This window comes from Saccopteryx leptura, chromosome 4 (genome assembly GCF_036850995.1).
Source record: "Saccopteryx leptura isolate mSacLep1 chromosome 4, mSacLep1_pri_phased_curated, whole genome shotgun sequence".
Taxonomy (NCBI): Eukaryota; Metazoa; Chordata; class Mammalia; order Chiroptera; family Emballonuridae; genus Saccopteryx; species Saccopteryx leptura.
The window spans coordinates 49870238-49891632 of NC_089506.1; the positions used below are offsets into that span (position 1 = coordinate 49870238).

The following is a 21395-nucleotide window of genomic DNA, read 5'->3' on the forward strand; positions in this document are numbered from 1 at the left end:
AGAAGCGCCCATTTGCTTCTCCACCCCTCCGCCGCGCTTTCCTCTCTGTCTCTCTCTTCCCCTCCCGCAGCCAAGGCTCCATTGGAGCAGAGATGGCCCAGGCGCTGGGGATGGCTCTGTGGCCTCTGCCTCAGGTGCTAGAGTGGCTCTGGTCGCAACATGGCGACGCCCAGGATGGGCAGAGCATCGCCCCCTGGTGGGCGTGCCGGGTGGATCCCGGTCAGGCGCATGCAGGAGTCTGTCTGACTGTCTCTCCCTGTTTCCAGCTTCAGAAAAAATGAAAAAAACAAACAAAAAAAAAAAAAAAAAAAAAAAAAGAAAAGGCTTGTTTTTCATCGTTTCAGAAGATTGCAGGTATGACACAGTGATAGAATTATGGTGTAGTGGACACAAGTGCTCTTGTGCGTAAGGTCTTACGTTTAAAACCTGGCTCAGCCACTTCTAAGCTATGTGACCTTGGGCAGCCTGTTACCTGAAGTTTCTTCATTTGCAAAATACAGATAGTGATAATGTTTCCTTAAGAGGGTAAATGAGAGGACTGGATGAAGTAACTTGGAAATATTTAGAGCAGTTCTTAGCATCTCAGTAATAACCTTTATCACTACCATCATAGTACCAATGACAGAGTAGTATATTGCAGTATTTTTCAATATACTAAGATTAGAGTCATACAACATCAGGGTGGTTAACTCCTTCATGGACTGTCACTGGTCTGTGGACTGGCTGTTGAAAAACACTGGATTGGTCAAGAGATTGGGTTTTTAGATCCAGACTGAGTTCAAATTCCTACTCTACCACTTACCAACTGTATAACCTCGGGGATATTATTTATCCTCCCTGTGCCTCAGTTCCCCTCCCCCCTCTCTTTTGAGAGAGGCAGAGAGAAAGAGATGGAAGGACAGACAGACAGGAAGGGAGAGGGATGAGAAGCATCCACTTGTAGTTGCGACACCTTAGTTGTTCATTGATTGCTTCTCGTATGTGCCTCGAACAGGGGCGGGGGTCCCCAGTCGAGTCAGTTACCCTTGCTCAAGCCAGCGACCTTGGATTCAAGCCAGCAATCTTGGGCTTCAGGCCACCCACCTTTGGGCTCCAGTGACCATAGGTCGTGTCTGATCCCACGCTCAAACTGGCGACCTTAAGGTTCCGAACCTAGGTCCTCAGCGTCCCAGGCCAATGCTCTGTCCACTGTGCCACCACCTGGTCAGGCAGTTTCCTCATTTTAAAAATGAGGATAGTAATAGTACCAAATATGGCTTGTGAGAGGAACCATATCAAGTGTAAGAGCGTAGGGACAGTCCTGGCACATGGTAAGCCTTCATCCAGTGTTAGATATTTTTATCATAATGCTGTTTCAGCTGTAGAGTTCTTAAGAATTACTTTTGAGTATATGTAATACATGAATACATACACATCATATATCTCAAACAGTACAGATAACAGGAAAGTCCCTGGTAACCCCAATAGCTCCCTTTCCCAAAGAGCTGCTGTTACCAGTTAGGCGTTCACCTTCCATACCGCTACAGAATTGTCTTTGAAAGCAGGTTGCCAGTTTCCCATCCAGCTGTTCAGCCGTCCACCCATATCCCTGCCATTTTTCAGGAAGATGTAAGGCAGCAACTTGCAAGGATACACACAACACAGGATGCCGAAAATCGACAGTGGGTTTGAAAGCAGAAAGATAAACAAAGAGTCCAGGTAGGGGGGAGATAAAGTGGAGTTAAAGTAAGGAGAAAATATGTGTTATGAAGACCTAATACTAGCGGGCTCTACGCTCTCTAGCTTGTAGACCCATTCAGTACCACAGCGCACATGGATACAATCTAATTAGTCAGAAGCTGCCGCAGCAATCTCAGAATGAAGAACATTCAGGCATTTCTCTTGGGGGCCCTCATACAGAGGGCACTGTGTAATTAATGAACAATCTCCTTGACAACTCCTCACAATAGATACAGTCAGCATTATTAGAGAATTCTCCCTTAAAATGACTTGATATTGGTTAATGGCATCAGCCCAAAGCTAGATTCTACAAGAAAAGGTTGTTCTGTAGGGCCAGTGTGGTTAAGGTTCGACACACAACTCTCTGGTTTGACCCTCAGGTATGCTTGTGTACTTGTTTTTTATATGTTCATGTTTATGTAAAATTAAATTGCATTTTCATCTAAGTAATTATTTGTCTGATTTAAACAGTCCAACAGTGCGGAAAGGTAATACTAAAGGCACATTTCTGCCTGCATCACTTCAATCACCCACACTGCACTCTCCTAAAATGATCATTTCAACTCTTTTTATTATCGTTTCTAGGATTTGTCCTTATATTGCTAGATAAGGAGTGTCAGTGCTCTTCATTCATTGATATGAACATTATGTGCTGGTGATAGGGGTTTAGCTCCTGCCACCCACCTTTCTGCTCTGATCTGGGCTACAGTTGACCCTTAAACAACACGAGGGTTAAGGGTGTCAACCTTCTGCAGAGTCACAAACCCATGTATAGCTCGCCCTTTCTCTTTCTCTCTCTCTCTCTCTCTCTCTCCCCTTTCTTTCTTTCTTTCCTTCTCTCTCCCCTCCCTCCCTCCCTCCCTCCCTCCCTCCCTCCCTCCCTCCCTTCCTGTCTCTCTCTCTCTCTTTCTCCCTTCTTCCATTTATTTTTTGAGAGAGAGAGGGAGATGAGAAGCATCAACTTATAGTTGCAGCACTTTAGTTGTTCATTCATTGCTTCTCATATGTGCCTTGACCAGGGGGCTCCAGTTGAGCCAGTGACCTCTTGCTCAAGCATGCAACCTTGGACTTCAAGCCAGTGACCTTTGGGCTCAAGCCAGCGACCATGGGATTGTGTCAATGATCTAAGACTCAAGCCAGCGACCCTGTGCTCAAGCTGGTGAGCCTGCAGTCAAGCCAGCAACCTCAGGGTTTCAAACCTGGGACCTCACTTAGTGTCTCAGGTTGACACTCTGTCCACTGTGCCACCACTGGTCAGGATTTTTTTTTTGTAATTTTATTTATTGATTTTAGAGAGAGAGAGAGAGAGAAAGGCAAGGGGGAAGGAGCAGGAAGCACCAACTCATAGTTGCTTCTCATATGTGCCTTGACCGGGCAAGCCTCAAACCAGTGACCTCAGCATTCCAGGTCGACACTTTATTCACTGTGTTAAATAAAGTTGTATGTGGGTAACAGGTCAGACCCACATATAACTTTTGATTCACCCAGAACTTAACTACTGCCTGCTGATGAGCAGAAGCCTTACAGATAATATAAATAGTTAACATGTATTTTATGTTATACGTATATACTGCATCTTTACATTCGTTTACATTTTTCTCAACTGCAAATGGTGCCATAAATGATCTCTAAGTATGGTGCATTTTTATGATAGTAAATAGTAAAAAAGACAAGTATCTACATATATATTATCTATTTATGACATACTGTTTTCTTAATTTTCAATATTTCTAGGTTATGCAGTTTATCTAAAAGTTTCTTTAAATTGTCACAAGTATCAAAAAGTTTTTTCAATACATTTACTGAAAAAATTCACATATAAGTGGACTTGTGCAGTTCAAGCCTGTATTGTTCAGGCATCAAATGCAGTTGGTTTCTTTTTTCTTCTTTTTTAAGTGAGAGGAGGGAAGATAGAGAGACAAACTCCTGCATACACCCCCACTGGGATTTACCTGGCTACCCCATCTGGGGCTGATGCTCTGCCCATCTGTAGCCATGTTCACAATGGAGCTATTTTTAGTGCCTGAGGTAGAGGCTCCATGGAGCCATCCTCAGCGCCTGGGGCCAATGTGTTCAGATCAGTCAAGCCATGGCTAAGGGAAGGGGGAGTGTGGAGAAGCAGATGGTCGATTCTCCTGTGTGCTCTGACTGGGAATCAAAGCTAGGACATGCACACGCCAGGCCAAACTCGACCACAGAGCCAGCCGCCAGGGCCTGCCGTTGCTGTCTGAGCCTCTGCACAGCTGCCATCCTGAAGAGTCCCGTACCTGCTTCCCTGTGTTGGTCTCACTGTGTCAAGGATCCTGTCTTGTCTTCTTTCTTGTTTTACTTTCTTGGTTTCGAGGAGTTTATCCTCCAGTAGCTTCCTGAGAAATCACATGTAAGATGTTAATTTTTTGATGGTTAGCATATCTGCAAATATCTTTATTTTGCTTTGATACTTGACCGATAGTTTGGCTAGATGTAGAAATCCAAGGTAATGTTACCTTAGATGTGAAGTCATTTCATTATCTTCTAGGTACTCATATTGTTTTGGGGTGTGATGTTATTCTTATTCCCTGTTCTCTGTGATCTTCGCTTTAATCTCCGGTGACCTGAAATCTAGGTTATTGTAGCTTGATATTGATTATTTTTTAATTTTTGGTAAGCTTTTTGTTAAGTCGTAACATAAAAATAAAAGATATATATATAATGCATATGAGACTGAATTTTTACTAAGTTTGGATCTCTTCTGACTTGTGTGCTGAGAACCCTGTCTCACTCTGATAACTGCCCTGCATGTTCTAGCCACCTGGGTCCTCCTGCCCTCAGTCAGTCTCTTCGACCGGGGAGGCCGCAGGACTCTGGTTTTCCTTCTTATGCCGCGATCCAGCTATTGCCTCCAGGCAGAGAGCTAAGAGAGTGTGGGGGCTCATTCTCCTCTGTCAGGGATCCCAGGCCCACCCTCCCTGTTGTCCAGTATGTGAAAACCGTTGTCTCATCTCTTCTGTCCAGTTGTCTAGTAGTTATGATCCAGAGTAAGTTCAGACCCTGATACTTCATCATGGTCAACGGTAAAGTTGGGAGTCCAAACTCAGATGTTTTCAGGGGTCAAGCAGGTAATTAAGTGAAAAAAAGTGACTTGGATATAAAGTAATAGGGCATGCTTAGGACCGTGACCAACTGGAGAACAGGTGGTCTCAGTTAGAGGATGATGCTGCAAGGTGGAAATACCAGCTCAGGGCTGCCAGACCGTCAGGTTTTCCAAGAAAGGGAAAAATATGGTCTGACCTGTGGTGGGGCCGTGCATAAAGCACTGACCTGGAACGCTGAGGTTGCCAGTTTGAAACCCTGGGCTTGCCTAGTCAAGGCACATGCGGAAGTTGATACTTTCTGCTCCTCCTCCCTCTCTCTAAAATGAATATATTTTAAAAATCTTAAAGAAAGGCAAAAATCAAAATTTTAGTTAAATCCTGGTGTTCTTAATTATTGGTAACTAATTTAAAAAACTAAAACACTATGCAGGGCCCCCAAAAAAGAGGCAGTGGAATACATGAAAGTGTTTTGGGCCCTGGATCAAAAGTACAGCATCACTTATGTTCACTGAACATCATTATGTGTCCACAGCTCATTGGCATGTGGATGTCTCCCCTCCAGTAACCCAGCCTCACCTGAAAGCTGCCACCGCAGAACCCAAGTCACGTCCAAATATGTTTATTCCCAGTGTGAAGTAAGGAGTACCAGAGTGAGCTGTCCGTGGTGACAAATTAACTTCTTGTGTGGGATTCTCAAGTAGGAATTGGATTTATGCTTTTAAGTTGAGAGACTTTCTAAGTTACTTTTAGTTGGCTTTTTTGGCATTTGGAAAGCTGGAAGCGATTACTTTGTTTTATGCGAGTTCTGTGGCCTGTCTTCAGCACAGCGTGTGGGTGCCTTGCTCCCCTGGGCTCACTCAGTCTCGGGGGCACATTGGAGAATCTGCTGCTCTGACTTCCATGGGCATCTCGTCCTTCGTATTCTTTTTTGCAGTTTGTGGCTAATGAATGCTGTTTTTTTATTTAATGAATTGTCTCTAAGGCTTCAAAAAATTTCAGTTATTTGTTTTCATCTATATCTGTCGTAAGCTTAAGCTGCAAAACTTGTGGTTTAAGTATTTTGCGGGGTTTTTTTAAATCTATATTGCTACTGGACGTTACTTAAAATTCAGTTGATTAATGCTGTGAGTTCAAAGAAATGCCTGAACTGAAATTTTAAAATAGACCTGTATGGGATTCGCTTTAGAGTATTAAGCCCTAGAAGTATTTTAGAAGTTTGACATGATTATATAGTAGTTACTTTGTAGATAAGGAAACGGGAATAATTCAGAATTGGGGCCTAATGTTCTCCCCCACCCCCTTTTCACTCTTTACTTCCATCATCGTGAGTCCGTAAGGAATGTAGGGGAAAGCAAACAATTTCACGTCGAGGCTCTGACTCTGACTCTTGCCTTGGAGCAAAGTTGCAGTGAGGCCCAGGGAGGCCCTTAGGGTGCCCGCAGCGGGCAGGCCGTGCACAGCGGGGTGTGGCTTGCCGGGAGTGGCACTCTCCTTCATGTTTCTGAGCACTACACAGAGACGCCTTTGGGAGGGTGGCCCTGTCCCTAAGACCTTCATTGAGCAGCCCCCACGGGGACTGAAGCTAGCTAGCTAGAATTTTAGTGCCCTGTCCCCCACAGGTTGGGAGGAGTTTGTGATATCATGGCCCTCAACCTGTTCCTACAAGGAATCTTGTGCCATGGTCCTTAGAGCTTAATCTCTCTCTAATACAGACCCCCCCCCCCCAACCCAGGGGCTGTTTGGCAATCTGTAGAGACATGTGTGGATCTTCACAGCTGGAGGGGAATGCTGCTGTCATTAGTGGGTAAGGCCAGGATGCTGCTGTCCCACCTACAGTGCACAGGGCGGCTCTCAAAACAGATTTATCAGCCCCAAACATCAGTACTGCGGAGGTTGAGAAACCCTGGTCTAGGGCACTTTTGTCCTTCATCATTTCAGCACGAGCACTACTGTTTATACACTTTGAGTCAGACACCCTTCCACAGGCATCCGGGAAGGGGAAGGTAGACACAGTATCCCCATACCTTTTGGGATTCATCAGTGATGAGAATGTTCCAGATTAGGAAGTCAAGCATATGGATAGGTAATAGTTTGCTTTTAAAAATATGATGCCAGGCCCTGGCCGGTGGCTCAGTGGATAGAGCATTAACCTGTTCTATGGATGTCTGGGTTTACTCCAGTCAGGGCACACAGGAGAAGTGACCATCTGCTTCTCCCTCACTTCCTCTCCCCCTCTATCCCTCTTCCCCTCCTGCAGCCAGTGGCTCAATTGGTTTGAGTGTGGCCCCAGGCACTGAGGATAGCTTGGTTGGTTGGAGTATGTCAGCCTCAGGTGCTAAAAATAACTCAGTTGATTTGAGCATCGGTTCTAGACAGGGGTTGCCAGGTAGATCCCAGTCCGGGTGCATGTAGGAATCTATCTCTCCTCTTCTTGCTTAAACAGAAATGTAATACCATAAACTAGATCTGCGGTTCTCAACCTGTGGGTTGCTATGTATTTCCGATGGCTTTAGTCGACCTCTGTGTTTTGGTCGTTTGACCCCCGCCGGGGTCACGACCCACAGGTTGAGAACTGCTGCACTAGATCATTTAAAAAAAATAAGAGTTAGAGAAATTGAAGTTTTTCAGTGAAATTTCATTTGTTCAGATATTTTTCAAGAGCCTGTTATTTGCCAGGCAGTGTTCTGGAAGTGGTAAGGTAGCATGGAACAAAAGAAATCCCTGCACTGAGGAGCTTCCATTCTGTTGGAGGGGGCAGACTGCAAATAACATGCATATGTAAAATACATACTGTGTCAGATGGAAAAACAAAGCTATGGAGAAAATGTAGCAGGGAAGGTGAATAGTGATGGGTTTTCTGGGGAGGGACTTGTTCTGAAATGCCAATGTGATAGCACCCATCAGCAAATAATAGGGAAAAACTTGTTTTTTAGCACTAGAGAGACAGACAGGAAGGGAGAAAGATAAGCATCAACTTGTGGTGTGTCACTTTAATTGTTTCTTGATTGCTGCCCATATGTGCCTTAACTAGGAGGCTCCAGCTGAGCTAGTGACCCCTTGCTCAAGCCAGTGACCTTGGGCTCAAGCCAATGACCTTGGGCTCAAGCCAGAGACCTTTGGACTCAAGTCAGCCACCATGGGGTCATGTCTATGATCCCCTGCTCAAGCTAGCGAGCCTGCATTCAAGCTGGCAACTTTGGATTTTTCAACCTGGGACCTCAGTGTCCCATGTCAATGTTCTATCTGTTGTGCCACCACTGGTTAGGTGAGAAAAACTTAAAACAAATGTTTTTCCACTGATTTGAGTGTGTGTGTGGGGGGGGAAGATAGAGAGGGAGAGGGGGAGAGAGAAAGAGAAGCATCAAATCATTCCACTTAGTTTTTCCATTTATTTATTTTGTTTTATTTTATTTTTTAAGTGAGAATGAGGAGATGAAGAGACAGACTCCTTCATGCACCCAGACTGGGATTCACCCATTGGCCCTCATCTGGGGCCGATGCTCTGCTCATCTAGGGCCACTCACAACTGAGCTATTTTTAGTGCCTGAGGCAGAGGTTCTACAGAGCCATCCTCAGTGCCTGGGGCCAATATGCTTGAATCATTTGAGCCATGGCGGCAGGAGGGGAAGAGAGAGAGAGAAAAGGGAGAGTGAAGGAGAAGCAGATGGTTGCCTCTCCTATGTGTCCTGACTGGGAATCAAACCCAGGTCTTCCACATGCCTGGTCAATGCTGTGCCACTGAGCCAACCAGCCAGGGCCTTAGTTGTTCCATTTAGTTATATATTCATTGATTGCTTCTCGTATGTGCCCTGACAGGATCGAACTCACTACCTTGGTGCTTTATCCACTGGGCCACCTGGCTAGGGCCCATTCCAATTCTTTTAAAATATGTCTCATTGTCCTTTTTCCGTTTTAGAACAACAAAGTCAGGCGTTTTGCTTTTGAACTCAAGATGCAGGACAAAAGCAGCTATCTTCTGGCAGCAGACAGTGAAGTGGAAATGGAAGAGTGGATCACAACTCTAAACAAGATTCTTCAGCTCAACTTTGAAGCAGCGATGCAAGAAAAGCGAAATGGAGACTCTCATGAAGGTCAGTAGGTCTGACTCCCAGGTGCAGGCAACCCTGCAGGTGTCTTTCACTTTGGCCGGAGGACAGAGAAAGGAGACATATGTTGCGCACATACATGAGAGATGACAGGTAGTCTGTCACAAGAAGATTTTGTCACATAATGATTTACTACCTGACATTTTTTATGAGGAAATCATGTAATGGGAAGAAATCTTTGGAGGCAGAAAGGAAGACCTGAGTTTGAATCACAGTAATCAACACCACTTTTCAGCTCAGAGACCTTGGGGAAGCTGCTTACATTTTCTGCATGTTGCTTTACTCACCTGTAAAATCGGAATAAAAAGTAGAATTTGCTGGCCAATGGGAAGATTAAGTAAAGTAATGTATATCTAGTAGCTAGCATAGAGTCAGCACTTAAGATACTAATTATTGTTATTACTGTTATCATTAATCATATCCTTTGGAATTTCTAAGACAGTTAGGATGATGAGCAGAAGCCTCAGATTGGTGGGAAAAATCTGGCTACTTTCTTTCCAAATCATTTTTTTTTTCAGTTCTTTAGACAGGTAATTCTCAACTCTGTGTCTTAGAAATGCCTAGGAATTTTAAAAAATATATTATTTCCTTTGTTCCATCAAAGATTCTGACTTAGTTGTCCTGGGGGGTGCCTGGGGAGGCCTGCCTTATAACCTGTCTGATGGGTGTGGCCCTGTGGGCTGGTGCCTGGGCGGTGCCTGGAGAGGCCTGACTTACAACCTGTCTGATGGGTGTGGCCCTGTGGGCTGGTGCCTGGGCGGTGCCTGGAGAGGCCTGACTTACAACCTGTCTGATGGGTGTGGCCCTGTGGGCTGGTGCCTGGGTGGTGCCTGGAGAGTCCTGACTTATAACCTGTCTGATGGGTGTGGCCTGTGGGCTGGTGCCTGGGCGGTGCCTGGAGAGGCCTGACTTACAACCTGTCTGATGGGTGTGGCCCTGTGGGCTGGTGCTCATGACTGGTATCAGTTCTCATCAGACAGTGTCAGTGCTGTACCTGCTATCAAATTTTGAACTTGCATCATTTGGCCTGAGCATCAAAATTTATTTTAAAAGCTCCAAGGTATTTCTAATGCATATCCAGAGTTAAAACACAGTGTGTTCAAAGGCACATGAAAGAAATAACCTTCTTCCTTCTGTTTTAAAAAATATTTGTGTTCAACTGCAGTTGAGTCAGTGAATCTGTTTTTGCTGTTTTAGATGATGAACAAAGCAAATTGGAAGGCTCTGGTTCCGGTTTAGATAGCTACCTGCCTGAACTTGTCAAGGTAACGTTATCTTAAATCTTCTGTTCTTCATAGAATGATATTGAAATAGTTTTCATTTCAGCTATTGAAATGATCAGCAGTTACATTGTAGTAAATCATTAAAATGACACTGTTGGCCCCGGCTGGTTGTAGTAAATCATTAAAATAACATTCTAGGCTCTGGTCGGTTGCTCAGTGGATAGAGGATTGGCCTGGTGTATGGATGCCCAGTTCTGACTCTTGGTCAGGGTACACGGGAGAAGTGACCATCTGCTTCTCCCTCCTTCCCTCTCCCCCTTTTCTCCCTCTTCCCCCTCCTGCATCCAGAAGCTCTATTGGTTTGAGTGTGGCCCTGGGAACTGAGGATGACTCCATTGGAGTACATCAGCCTCAGGCACTAATAATAGGTTGGTATTTGAGCATTGGCCCAAGATGGGATAGCCAGGTAGATCCTGGTAAGAGCAAATGTGGGAGCCTGCCTCCTCTTGCCTAAAAAAAAATCTATTGTAATTACTGCTCTTTCTTTTCTAATTTGAATATTTGCTGAGGTGAAATATATCACTGACCTAAGTCGGATTTCAGTCTGTTTCCCAGAAAGTGCTTTACAAACAATTCTTTTTTAATTATTTTTTAAGTGTTTTTTCCTCCATAATATTTGATACCATACTATAAGTATTGAAGAAATAACCAAAATATATAGGTAAATGTTCCCATGGTAACAAGCTACTTACTGTGTTCACACATTTGCAGCCTGTATTCAAATTAATAGGCACAATTCCAAAGATTGTGGATTCATGTGAATTTTGCCACTGAACCAAAGGGGGGTTGTCAGTGATACTGTTGATGGGCCATTCTGATGGGGGGAAAAAGTTACACCTGTTTTTTATAATTTTGAGAAACTTACAAGCTACTGAAAAGCACAAAGAACAAAACGACCATATTCTCACCACCCAGATTCAACACCTGTTATTATATTTTTAGCTTCCATATTTTTTAAAGAAAAAATATCAGCTATAAAGTTCTTTTTAAACATCATCCTTATTCTTTTTCCTTCTTTTTCAGCAACCTCAACCAGAGACAAGTACTATTAAGAGTTTTCTGGGGTTCTTTTCATTTAATTTTTATATCTTTACCAATATATCTATTATAACAATATATAGGGATATATTTTGTTTGTTTTAAAATGTTATATAAATGCTAATGTATTATTCTGCACTTGGTTTTATTTTTTAATTCAGCATTATTTTTGAGATCCAAGTATATAGATCTGTAACATCCCTTTTATTGCATCGTGAAAGCATTTTATATTAGCTGTTCTGTTGCTTCCAGTTTTTCTATTACAATGTTACAGCGAATATTCTTGTAATAGTCTCCTTGTGTGCATCTATGAATGATTTCTTTTTTAAATGAGAGAAATATCTTTGTCTTCTCTAGCTCTTTATATTCTTATTCTGTTACTGCCTTTCTATTTCTTTTTTTCAAATACAATGAAATAAAGACTAGACACACCCACATCTTAAACACTATAATAGAAAACATGGTTTGTCTGTATACAATTATAAATAGACTAGCATTCAGCACTGACCTTTACTTCAGACAACATGGTTCTTCTAAAATATAAAATCTCCCTCCCTTTCTAGGACTCAGAATATTGTTTTTCTTAGGACTTGATTGTTACCACAGTATCTTTTTAGCACCTGCCTATTAAAGCTAATTTTAGTGCTACCATTTTAAACCACCTTTTAGGCTGGGAAGAGTTCTGGTGTTTGTTTGCTCTTTTGTGTTATGAACTTCTGTGTATCATATTTTACATGGAGATGGGCTTTTTTGTTTCTGGATGTTTGGTGATTCATAATTTCTCAAAGCAAAACATTTGTTGAGACAGATAATGTATGCAATGCAATCTAGAATTCAAAGTGTACCTTTCTGCGCTTACTGGATGAACACAGTGAAAACCTAGGAGAAGACTCCAATTATTTGAGCCTAATGTTGATTAATTAGAAATCTGTATTTCTTTTCATGTGAAGACACCCAGGAGTTGTGCTCTCCTTTCTTCTCTCATTGCTTACTACTGCCTAGCCAGCATAACTCAGAATCCTTTGATCCTAAGACCTGGGGAAATTAAAAAATAATAATAAATACACACACACACACATTTTTAAAAAGTCTGGGTCACCTAGCCTGATACTATATGTATGTATGTATGTATGTGTGTGTGTGTGTGTGTGTGTGTGTATAACATATTTGGAGCTGTTTCCAAACTGTGTTTAACAACTATGCTAGCTGAAGCTATTTTATTTGGTGAAATCAATGTAATTGGTTTCAACCCCCATTTCTTGCTCTTTGCTTTATTTTTTACTGAGGTAGTGGAGAATCTGAGATGGAAGAATGGAGTGGGAGGGAGGGGGAGAGAGGCAAGCAGGAGGCGCAGAGCTGTGTGAGGAGGGCGGGTTCGATCAGGGAATGAAGAAGTAAAAGAGGGCAGTACCAGGGCAGGAAGGTGTAAAGAGGGTCCAGCAGGTGATCAGGCCACAGTTAAGATTTTGGAGAAAGGACTAGGACAGCAGGGGCAGGCAGAGCCGTTACAAGTGGGATTTAATGGCAGGCTCCTCTCTGGTCAGTGCCGCTTTCTGCTTCATTTATCCTGTTGCCCTGGCTTTTGTTTTCCACTGTGACTGAGACATGACCAAACAGGATATGAGTGACAGGAAGTTGTTTTAGTACAAAAATAACTGAAGCCTCATTCTGGAATATAATGGAGGGATCCTTTACATGTGGTAGGAATAATACAGACGTAGGTTTTCAGAATCTTTTGTATATTCTTGGCCCTTATATTGTTTGTACATTTACTGCTATTATTATTATTTTATTAAGTCATATGCTGTATTTACCCAAAAACCTGTCTTTTTCTTCCTATTGTCTAATATGCAACCAAGCATGTTTATTGTAAACTTAATAGCATTTATCATATCAGAATACGTATTCTTTTATAAACTGTATGGTTTTTTGTTTTGTTTTTGATTTTTTTTTAGAGGAAGAGAGAGAGAGGGAGAGACAGACAGGAAGGGAGAGAGATGAGAAGCATCAACTCGTAGTTGCATCACTTTAGTTGTTCATTCATTGCTTCTCATACGTGTCTTGACCAGGTGGCTCCACCTGAGCCAATGCCCCTTTGCTTAAGCCGATGACCTTGTGCTTCAAGCCAGCGACCATGGAATCATATTGATGATCCCATGCTCAAACTGGTGACCCCGCGCTTAAACCGGCACCTTGTGGTTTCAAACCTGGGACCTCTGCATCCCAGGTCTACGCTTTATCCACTGCACCACCACTGGCCAGGCTGTAAACGTGTGTGTGTGTGTGTGTGTGTGTGTGTGTGTGTGTGTGTGTATAAAGTTAGTTATCTCTTTAAAATCTAGGGTTAATATCAGATTACTATTTATTTAATAATTTTTAACTGATTACATTTATTTGAAAGTGACATTGGGATGTATATCATTTCCTTGTATAAAGACAGTATGAAGAGGCCCTGGCTGGTTGGTTCAGTGGTAGAGCGTCGGCCTGGCGTGCAGGAGTCCCGGGTTTGATTCCCGGCCAGGGCACACAGGAGAAGCGCCCATCTGCTTCTCTACCCCTCCCCCTCTCCTTCCTCTCTGTCTCTCTCTTTCCCTCCCACAGCCAAGGCTCCATTGGAGCAAAGTTTGCCCGGGTGCTGAGGATGGCTCTGTGGCCTCTGCCTCAGGCGCTAGAATGGCTCTGATTGCGGCAGAGCGACACCCCAAGATGGGCAGAGCATCACCCCCTGGTGGGCATGCCAGGTAGATCCCGGTCGGGCGCATGCGGGAGTCTGTCTGACTGCCTCCCTGTTTCCAGCTTCGGAAAAATACAAAACAAAACAAAACAAAAAAAAGACAGTATGAAGAAAAGCCTCATGCTTTCAAACCTTATATTTTTCTACTCCACAGCCATTGTGTTTTTGAGGCTTTTTTTGTATTTAGAGATTAGCAGCTCAGCTTAATTGGGTTTCTTTCCCCTTTGGGTTCTGAAAGAAAAGTATTATTTTATGTCAATCCAAAATTGCTTATATCCACATATCTTATACTTATTTTCAGCTAACTAACTTATCTTTCTTGGTAAATCTTTCACAGTTGAACACAGTAGAAACTGTGGTATCTCAAACTTGATAGTCTCATTGAGGTTGAGTAAGGGTCAAGTGACCAAGGTCAGTAATACATGTCAGAACCCAGTTTCACATACACCTTTGCTAATTTTTAAAACCAAGTCTGTAACTGATGCTTCCTTCCCTATATCCTGATGTAGAAAGCTAGTAATTGTGTTATGATTCAAAGGAATTGGTTAGGGTTGTGTTTGTGAGGTCAGCTGTCTATATTTCTTGGGCCTCCCAATTCTGTAATTATTTATTATAGCTTTGTGATAGAGAGGATAGGATGATAATCCCAGGGAGTTATCTTGGAAGTAGTAGAAACAAATCATGACAACTCTTTACATTAAAAAGTATTTATTCTGGCCTCAAAGGATTTTGTTAAATATTACGATGTCTACCCATTGTAATGATCAAACAGTCAACACAGTATAATACTGACAACCATTCTGAAAGTGAAATGCTGTTGGCCATAGTCTTTGACCTTTGGTTATTTTATCTGCTCAGAGATAAACTTAGGCCACAAAGTAGGCCTACAGCAATCCCTCTGGAAACTGGGAAATGTTTGGTTTAGAACTGCCCCTCAAGGCAGAAACCCTTGTTGGCATGTGTCATTAGTGATTAAACTTAGGGTCTGTAGAAGTGGAGGGAATAGCCTCTGTGTTAGATGAGTCATTCTCTTCTTTGACTTCTGAGCAAGTGGCAGGTTTTACAGAAGACAGCTCTGTCATTGTCCATTCTCTTCATTCTCCTCTCCTTTTCCTCTGTACTGAGCCCAAAGTCTTAGCTGGGCTGTGGGTATGATGACAGAGGCAAAGTTGGGGGAAAAGCCAGTCCAGTTCTTCCTACCTCCACAGTAGGAACTAGCCACGGGTTATTTTAAGAGCAGAGCTGGTTTCTGTCACTTTGAGAAGTGCTAGATGTCATAGTCTGTGGGATAATGTTTTTCTGTTTGTTTTTACAGCTCTATTTTGTAAGCCTTTAGATTGTGATGAGAGTACATATTATAGGAATTTATTTTACCTTTACTAACAGTTAAATAAAAATAAATGTGCTTGCTATAATAAGTAAAAATATCCAGTTATATAAAAAGTTAATCTTTTTCCTCATCCTCCATTGCCACAGCTTTCACCAAACCTATTGCTCACAGAAGCATGCACGCATATGTAGTATTTTTCATTGTTCTTTAAAAATGTGCTCATGATGCCTGACCTCTGGTGGCGCAGTGGATAAAGCGTCGACCTGGGAACACTGAGGTTGCCGGTTCAAAACCCTGCACTTGTCTGGTCAAGGCATATATGGGAGTTGATGCTTCCTGCTCCTCCCCCCTTTCTCTCTCTCTCTCTTTCTGTCTCTCTCTCTCTTTCTCTCTCTCCCTCCCTCCCTCCCTCCTCTCTCAAATGAATAAATAAAAATAAAAAAATAAAAATATGCTCATGATATATGCATTACTGTGCAACTTGTTCTACCACTTAAAAATATTTCATAGATGTTTCTGGATCTAGTTTACTCTTTTTTATAGCTGCATAATATTCCAGATGTGGGTTTGCACAATATTAATTCACCATCTTCCTATTTACAAACACTTAGATTATTTTCAGTTTTTAGCTTTTATAAACAATACTCAATAAACATTGTAACAGCTTGACCAGACAGTGGTGCAGTGGATAGAGCATAGGCCTGGCATGCGGAGGACCCAGGTTCGAAACCACGAGGTTTGCCAACTTGAGCACAGGCTCCCCAGCTTGAGCTTGGGGTCGTTGGCTTGAGCGTGGGATTATAGACATGACCCTATGGTTGCTGGCTTGAACCCAAAGGTCACTGGTTTGAAGCCCAAGGTCACTAACTTGAACCCAAGGTCGCTGGCTTAAGTAAGGGGTCACTGGCTCGGCTGGAGCTTGCCCCCCCCCCCCCGCCCCAGTCAAGGCACATATGAGAAAGCAATCAGTGAACAACTAAGGAGACTAAGGAGCTGCAACGAAGAATTGATGCTTCTCATCTCTCTTCCTTCCTGTCTGTCTGTCCTTATCTGTCCCTCTCTCTGTCTCTCTGTCACAAAAAATCCCGCAAAAACAAAAACAAAATATGACATATGTATAAGCTTAAATGCATGTGCTCTTATTTCAGTAGGTGAAATTCCCCAAAGTGGGGTTTATGGGTCAGAGGTTATTGTTTTTAATGTTAAATATTGACAGGTTATTTTCCTAGTCAGTTGTAACAATTTACATTCCTATTTTTCTTCATCCTTACCAGAGAAGTGAAAAAATGGTATTTCACTCCTTTAATTTGTATTTTGCTGCTTAGTAATGATATTTTTAATATTTTCATATATTTATTTACCGTTTCAGTTCCTTCTTCTCTGACTGGCCTGCTCATATTCTTTACTAATTTTTATTTTTTTGTCTTTTGTTTAATGTGACTGTGTGCCCTGATGCCAGATAACCTCAGAAGCCAGGCTTCTGTTTAATGTTGTGAGTTCCTAGGCAAAGTATTTACCACTCATGACTCAGAATCTTCTCTTTTAAACAAGGATAACAGTAGACCCTGCCTCCTAAGTTTGTACAAAATATAAATGTGCACTGAGGATGATACCTAGCGCAGAGATGTTGGCTATTATCAGTAAATATTAATTTTTATCATTAAGATGCCCTGACAGTCCTGAGCCTCATTTTCCTACGGTCCAGGTTTTATCTGGTAATTTCTTCAGACACCATTTATCAGGTATATACACTCTGTTTAATGCATGCTAGGCTTTGGGAGGGCTGGGAGGAACTAAAAGAAGTTGAGTTTGCTTTTTATCTATCTTATACTAGAGCTATCAATGTATGTCAGGTGGATTATAAGCTTTATGTTAATTTTATGTCTACGGTTGTCCTTTCTTTCACCTTAAATGGTTTCTCCAGTGAAGACTGTATCTCTTGGATATTAGTGGCAACATCAGGATGCTTTGAGTCTATTTTGGCTAGTTGTTGATTTTTTTTTCTTTTAATATGTCTGCATCCCTGTTTTTCCTCTGTGTGTCTGGAGCTCATTGCTTTATTCATTTTTCATCTCCTAGCACAACTTGAGACAACAGTCATCTCCCAGAAAGGCACTAGGAATTGAGTCTACATTAAAAACCCATGCTCTCCTCCAGTGCCTGAGATTACAGTACTGTATTCTCCTTTGTTGAAGGGTTCAAGCAGAAACTCAGGCGTGTAAGGCGTTAGTTACTGGTGGTGGTGGCTTGCAAGACCTCATACTGATGTTTTTGTTAGGGAACATGATGGCTCTGTACAAAGTAAAGCAAGGTCTTTGAGCTCAGTAGAGTAGATTTTACAAACTCAGGTTCTGGCTTTTTTGATGTGAAAGACTAGGAAAGGTGATAGGAGCCTACCTCAGCTGCAGGTACATACATGTTGATGTGAAAGACTAGGAAAGGTGATAGGAGCCTACCTCAGCTGCAGGTACATACATGTTGATGTGAAAGACTAGGAAAGGTGATAGGAGCCTACCTCAGCTGCAGGTACATACATGTTGATGTGAGAGACTAGGAAAGGTGATAGGAGCCTACCTCAGCTGCAGGTACATACATGTTGATGTGAGAGACTAGGGAAGGTGATAGGAGCCTACCTCAGCTGCAGGTACATACATGTTGATGTGAGAGACTAGGAAAGGTGATAGGAGCCTACCTCAGCTGCAGGTACATACATGTTGATGTGAGAGACTAGGGAAGGTGATAGGAGCCTACCTCAGCTGCAGGTACATACATGTTGATGTGAAAGACTAGGAAAGGTGATAGGAGCCTACCTCAGCTGCAGGTACATACATGTTGATGTGAGAGACTAGGGAAGGTGATAGGAGCCTACCTCAGCTGCAGGTACATACATGTTTTCCCTTGTAAGTGTGAACAGATGATTTGTAGGAATGTCCGTTAACTTCCAGAAGCCTGAAAGCTCTCATAGATAGCATTGAGACAAACTGTTGTGCGTGAGCATTGAGACATCATCTTGTTCAGTCTTTTTACTCAGGAATGAAAACGGAGTCCAGAGAGGCAAAGTGGCTTGCTCAAGTTCATACTACTAGTTAATGACTTAACTACAACTAGAATCCAGTTTCTTAGTATGCTGGTGGTCATTTCATTTTACTGGACCTATTGTTATGATAGAATTTGGATCATTGCTAAGAACCTGTTATAACAGTTACATGCCTGTGAAAATTAAGGCAGTGCTCAATTTCTTGTTAGCCATAAAGAAAAATGTAATAATAAACCTTGGTCAGCCACCAGCAGAGAGGATAAGTAAGATACCCTCTCCATTGAGCTGTCACTGACCCATCACATGCTGAGATGTAATATATGTGACTTGTGGTCTTGGCAGAAAGGAGTACATGAGAGAAGACATTCTATTCTGACTACAGATTTAAAAAAATTTTTTTTAATTGATTTTAGCAAGAGAGGAAGAGAAGGAGAGAGACAGACAGCAACATTGATCTGTTCTTGTATGTGCCCTGGCCAGGGGTCGAAGAGTCAACTTCTGCACGTTGGTATGATGCTCTAACCAACTGAGCTCTCCAGCTAGGACCTGACTACAGATTTAACCATTGAGACTGAGAGTAGCCAGAATAGGATGTTGATTAGAGGAGCCAGGTGTGAGAAATAATATGGTGGGAGATTACTTCTGTCTTGTGGATATCTTAGGACCTTCTTCTTTCTGTTCCCAGATTCCACTCCTCAACCCCCATCTCTGCCACCATATCTGTCTTTCTCTCAGTGGCTCCTCGCCACGTCCGTGATTCTGGCCCTCATGCCTACCTTGTGCTCGAGTTCCATCCTCTAGCGGTCTACTGGATGTTTCCAGTCAGAAACCCCACAGGCACATTCAGAGTCTTAGTTTGTCACCTTCTCTACAGTCTTGCTCTTCCTTCTGAATTATCTATCTCAGTTAATGGATTGACCAGACAGCAGACTGCTCAAGCTAGGAATGTGGAATTTGTTATGGGCCTTGCTATGAAACTGAGAGGCAGTAGTGATAACCCACAGGAGACTGTCTGGGCCTCCTCATCTTTCCCCTTTTAATTCATTTCCTCAGCTATACCTGGGTGATGCTTCTAAAATGCAAAGCTAGCCTGACCAGGCGGTGGCGCAGTGGATAAAGCATCGGACTGGGATGCAGAGGACCCAGGTTCGAGACTCCAAGGTCACCAGCTTGAGCGCAGACTCATCTGGTTTGAGCAAGATCCCACCAGCTTGTGCTGGCCCCAGCAAGGGGTTACTCGGTCTGCTGAAGGCCCACGGTCAAGGCACATATGAGAAAGCAATCAATGAACAACTAAGGCGTTGCAACGCGCAATGAAAAACTAATGATTGATGCTTCTCATCTCTCTCCGTTCCTGTCTGTCTGTCCCTGTCTATCCCTCTCTGTCTCTGTAAAATAAATAATAATAAAATGCAAAGCTAGTTATTTTATTCCCTTGCTTGAAATATTGCAGGATTTTTCTTTTCGTGTCTTTCCTTTTCTTTATTTTTCTTTTCTTTTTTTGATATTGAACAAAATCCCTGGTTCTTAACATACAAACTGCAGGCTCATTTTGCTTTGCTTTTTTCATCATGCCCAAACATGCAGTCATAATAAATGACTTTGTAATTGCTCAGGTGTGACTTGCACTTTTGCACCTGCAGTGCCTCCTCCTAGGTTGCCCTTCTCTCCTTTCCTGGCCAGATGTTCTGGTGTTCCAAGTAGGCCTTCCTCTGGGAGCTTTGTCCTGACGGCCGCCTCCTGGTCCACGTTAGCTCTCGCTGTTCCTTCTGCTTTCTGTTGCCATTCTCATTGCCTGTTTAGATTCTGTCTTCTCAGCTAGTGTTCCTTGGGGGTAGGGATTTCATTTCATTCATGTTTGTGTCCCTAGTTCTTGACACATGATAGGTTCTCAGTAAATATAAATCAGCAATGTCCCCTCCCTGCAATAGACACCTATGGCCGGATCTGCCATAGTTTTCTCTATCCTGGCACTCAAAACAGACTCCCTTCTCTTCCATTGCTTGTACCCTCAGTCTTAAGTGGACCTTAAGTATTTCCACCATCTGGACTCATTTTCACGCTCAGTATCTATCTGTGCTGTGCTTCCTCTTTATTTGGCCTAAAATGTTTTCCTCCTTCTTGCTTCCTCAAGTCCACTGCTTCTTTCAAAGCCCAGCCTCTATTCCATTACATTATGAAGCCTTGCTTGATAGTTACGTTTAATTATTCTCTTTTGCTCTCTTTGTATTGTTTTTGACTCCCTGATTTGATTGTCAACGTCATACGGACAGGGATCAGGAATTAACCTCTTTTCCCTCCCCACAGCACTCCTGGGGTGTGCTGTGTGCTTGACCGCCTGTCCTTGTTCGTTGACAGGCGGCTCGTCTCCACGAAGAGGGTTGAGTCGTCTGGCAGCCTGGCTCTTCAGGATGGGGCCGCACACAAACACTCTTGGACACGCCCGTAGGAAAAGGGTTATTTTTAAATGTAATCAATATTTTGTTTATCTTGTTATCAGAGTACACGAGAAGCAGAAATCAAGCTGAAAAGTGAAAGCAGAGTTAAACTCTTTTACTTGGACCCAGATGCCCAGGTAGGAACTATTTTAATGTTTAAAATTTAAAACAAAGTTTGACAAAGAAAACCTTTGACAGATTGTTTCTTTATTTTGTATATTTTGGATTGACAAGCAATATAACAGCAATATAGAAAATTCAAGGGGAAGAGGAAAAATAAAAACAACTTATAATCTCATCACCAGCATGTAACCATTGTGAATATTTGATATACAATAGATTGTTGAAAATTGAGAGAGATTTATCCAAAGACATTCTCTGGTCCACAAAGAACATAGTTTATCCTATAAAATAATAGTCAGAAAATAACAATCATCCCTGCAGATCCCCAGCTGACAGTGGTGTTTCGTGACCAGCCAAGGTCAGAACCAGGCGCAAGCCTCACAGTGCATGTGACCCATGGCTGTGTCCCGACCGACCGAGTCCAGGACGCGGTGTGGCGAGGACCTGCCTCCCGGCTGCCTCAGATGGGATTGCTCGGAGGGGACAACCCTTCTGCAGTCTTTCCTGCTGTGT

General features: G+C 42.8%; 1 protein-coding gene across 30 annotated transcripts in view; it reads left to right on the forward strand.

The window, feature by feature from the left end:
- The window catches only part of DOCK9 (dedicator of cytokinesis 9), a 342320-nt gene that overhangs the window by 194615 nt on the left and 126310 nt on the right, over positions 1-21395 (forward strand). For all 30 annotated transcript variants that reach the window (XM_066380623.1, XM_066380629.1, XM_066380647.1 and 27 more), the window contains exons 8-10: positions 8710-8884; positions 10097-10164; positions 20822-20896. In XM_066380623.1, the coding sequence (XP_066236720.1) occupies positions 8710-8884; positions 10097-10164; positions 20822-20896 (318 nt within the window). The remainder of the gene's footprint in view (positions 1-8709; positions 8885-10096; positions 10165-20821; positions 20897-21395) is intronic.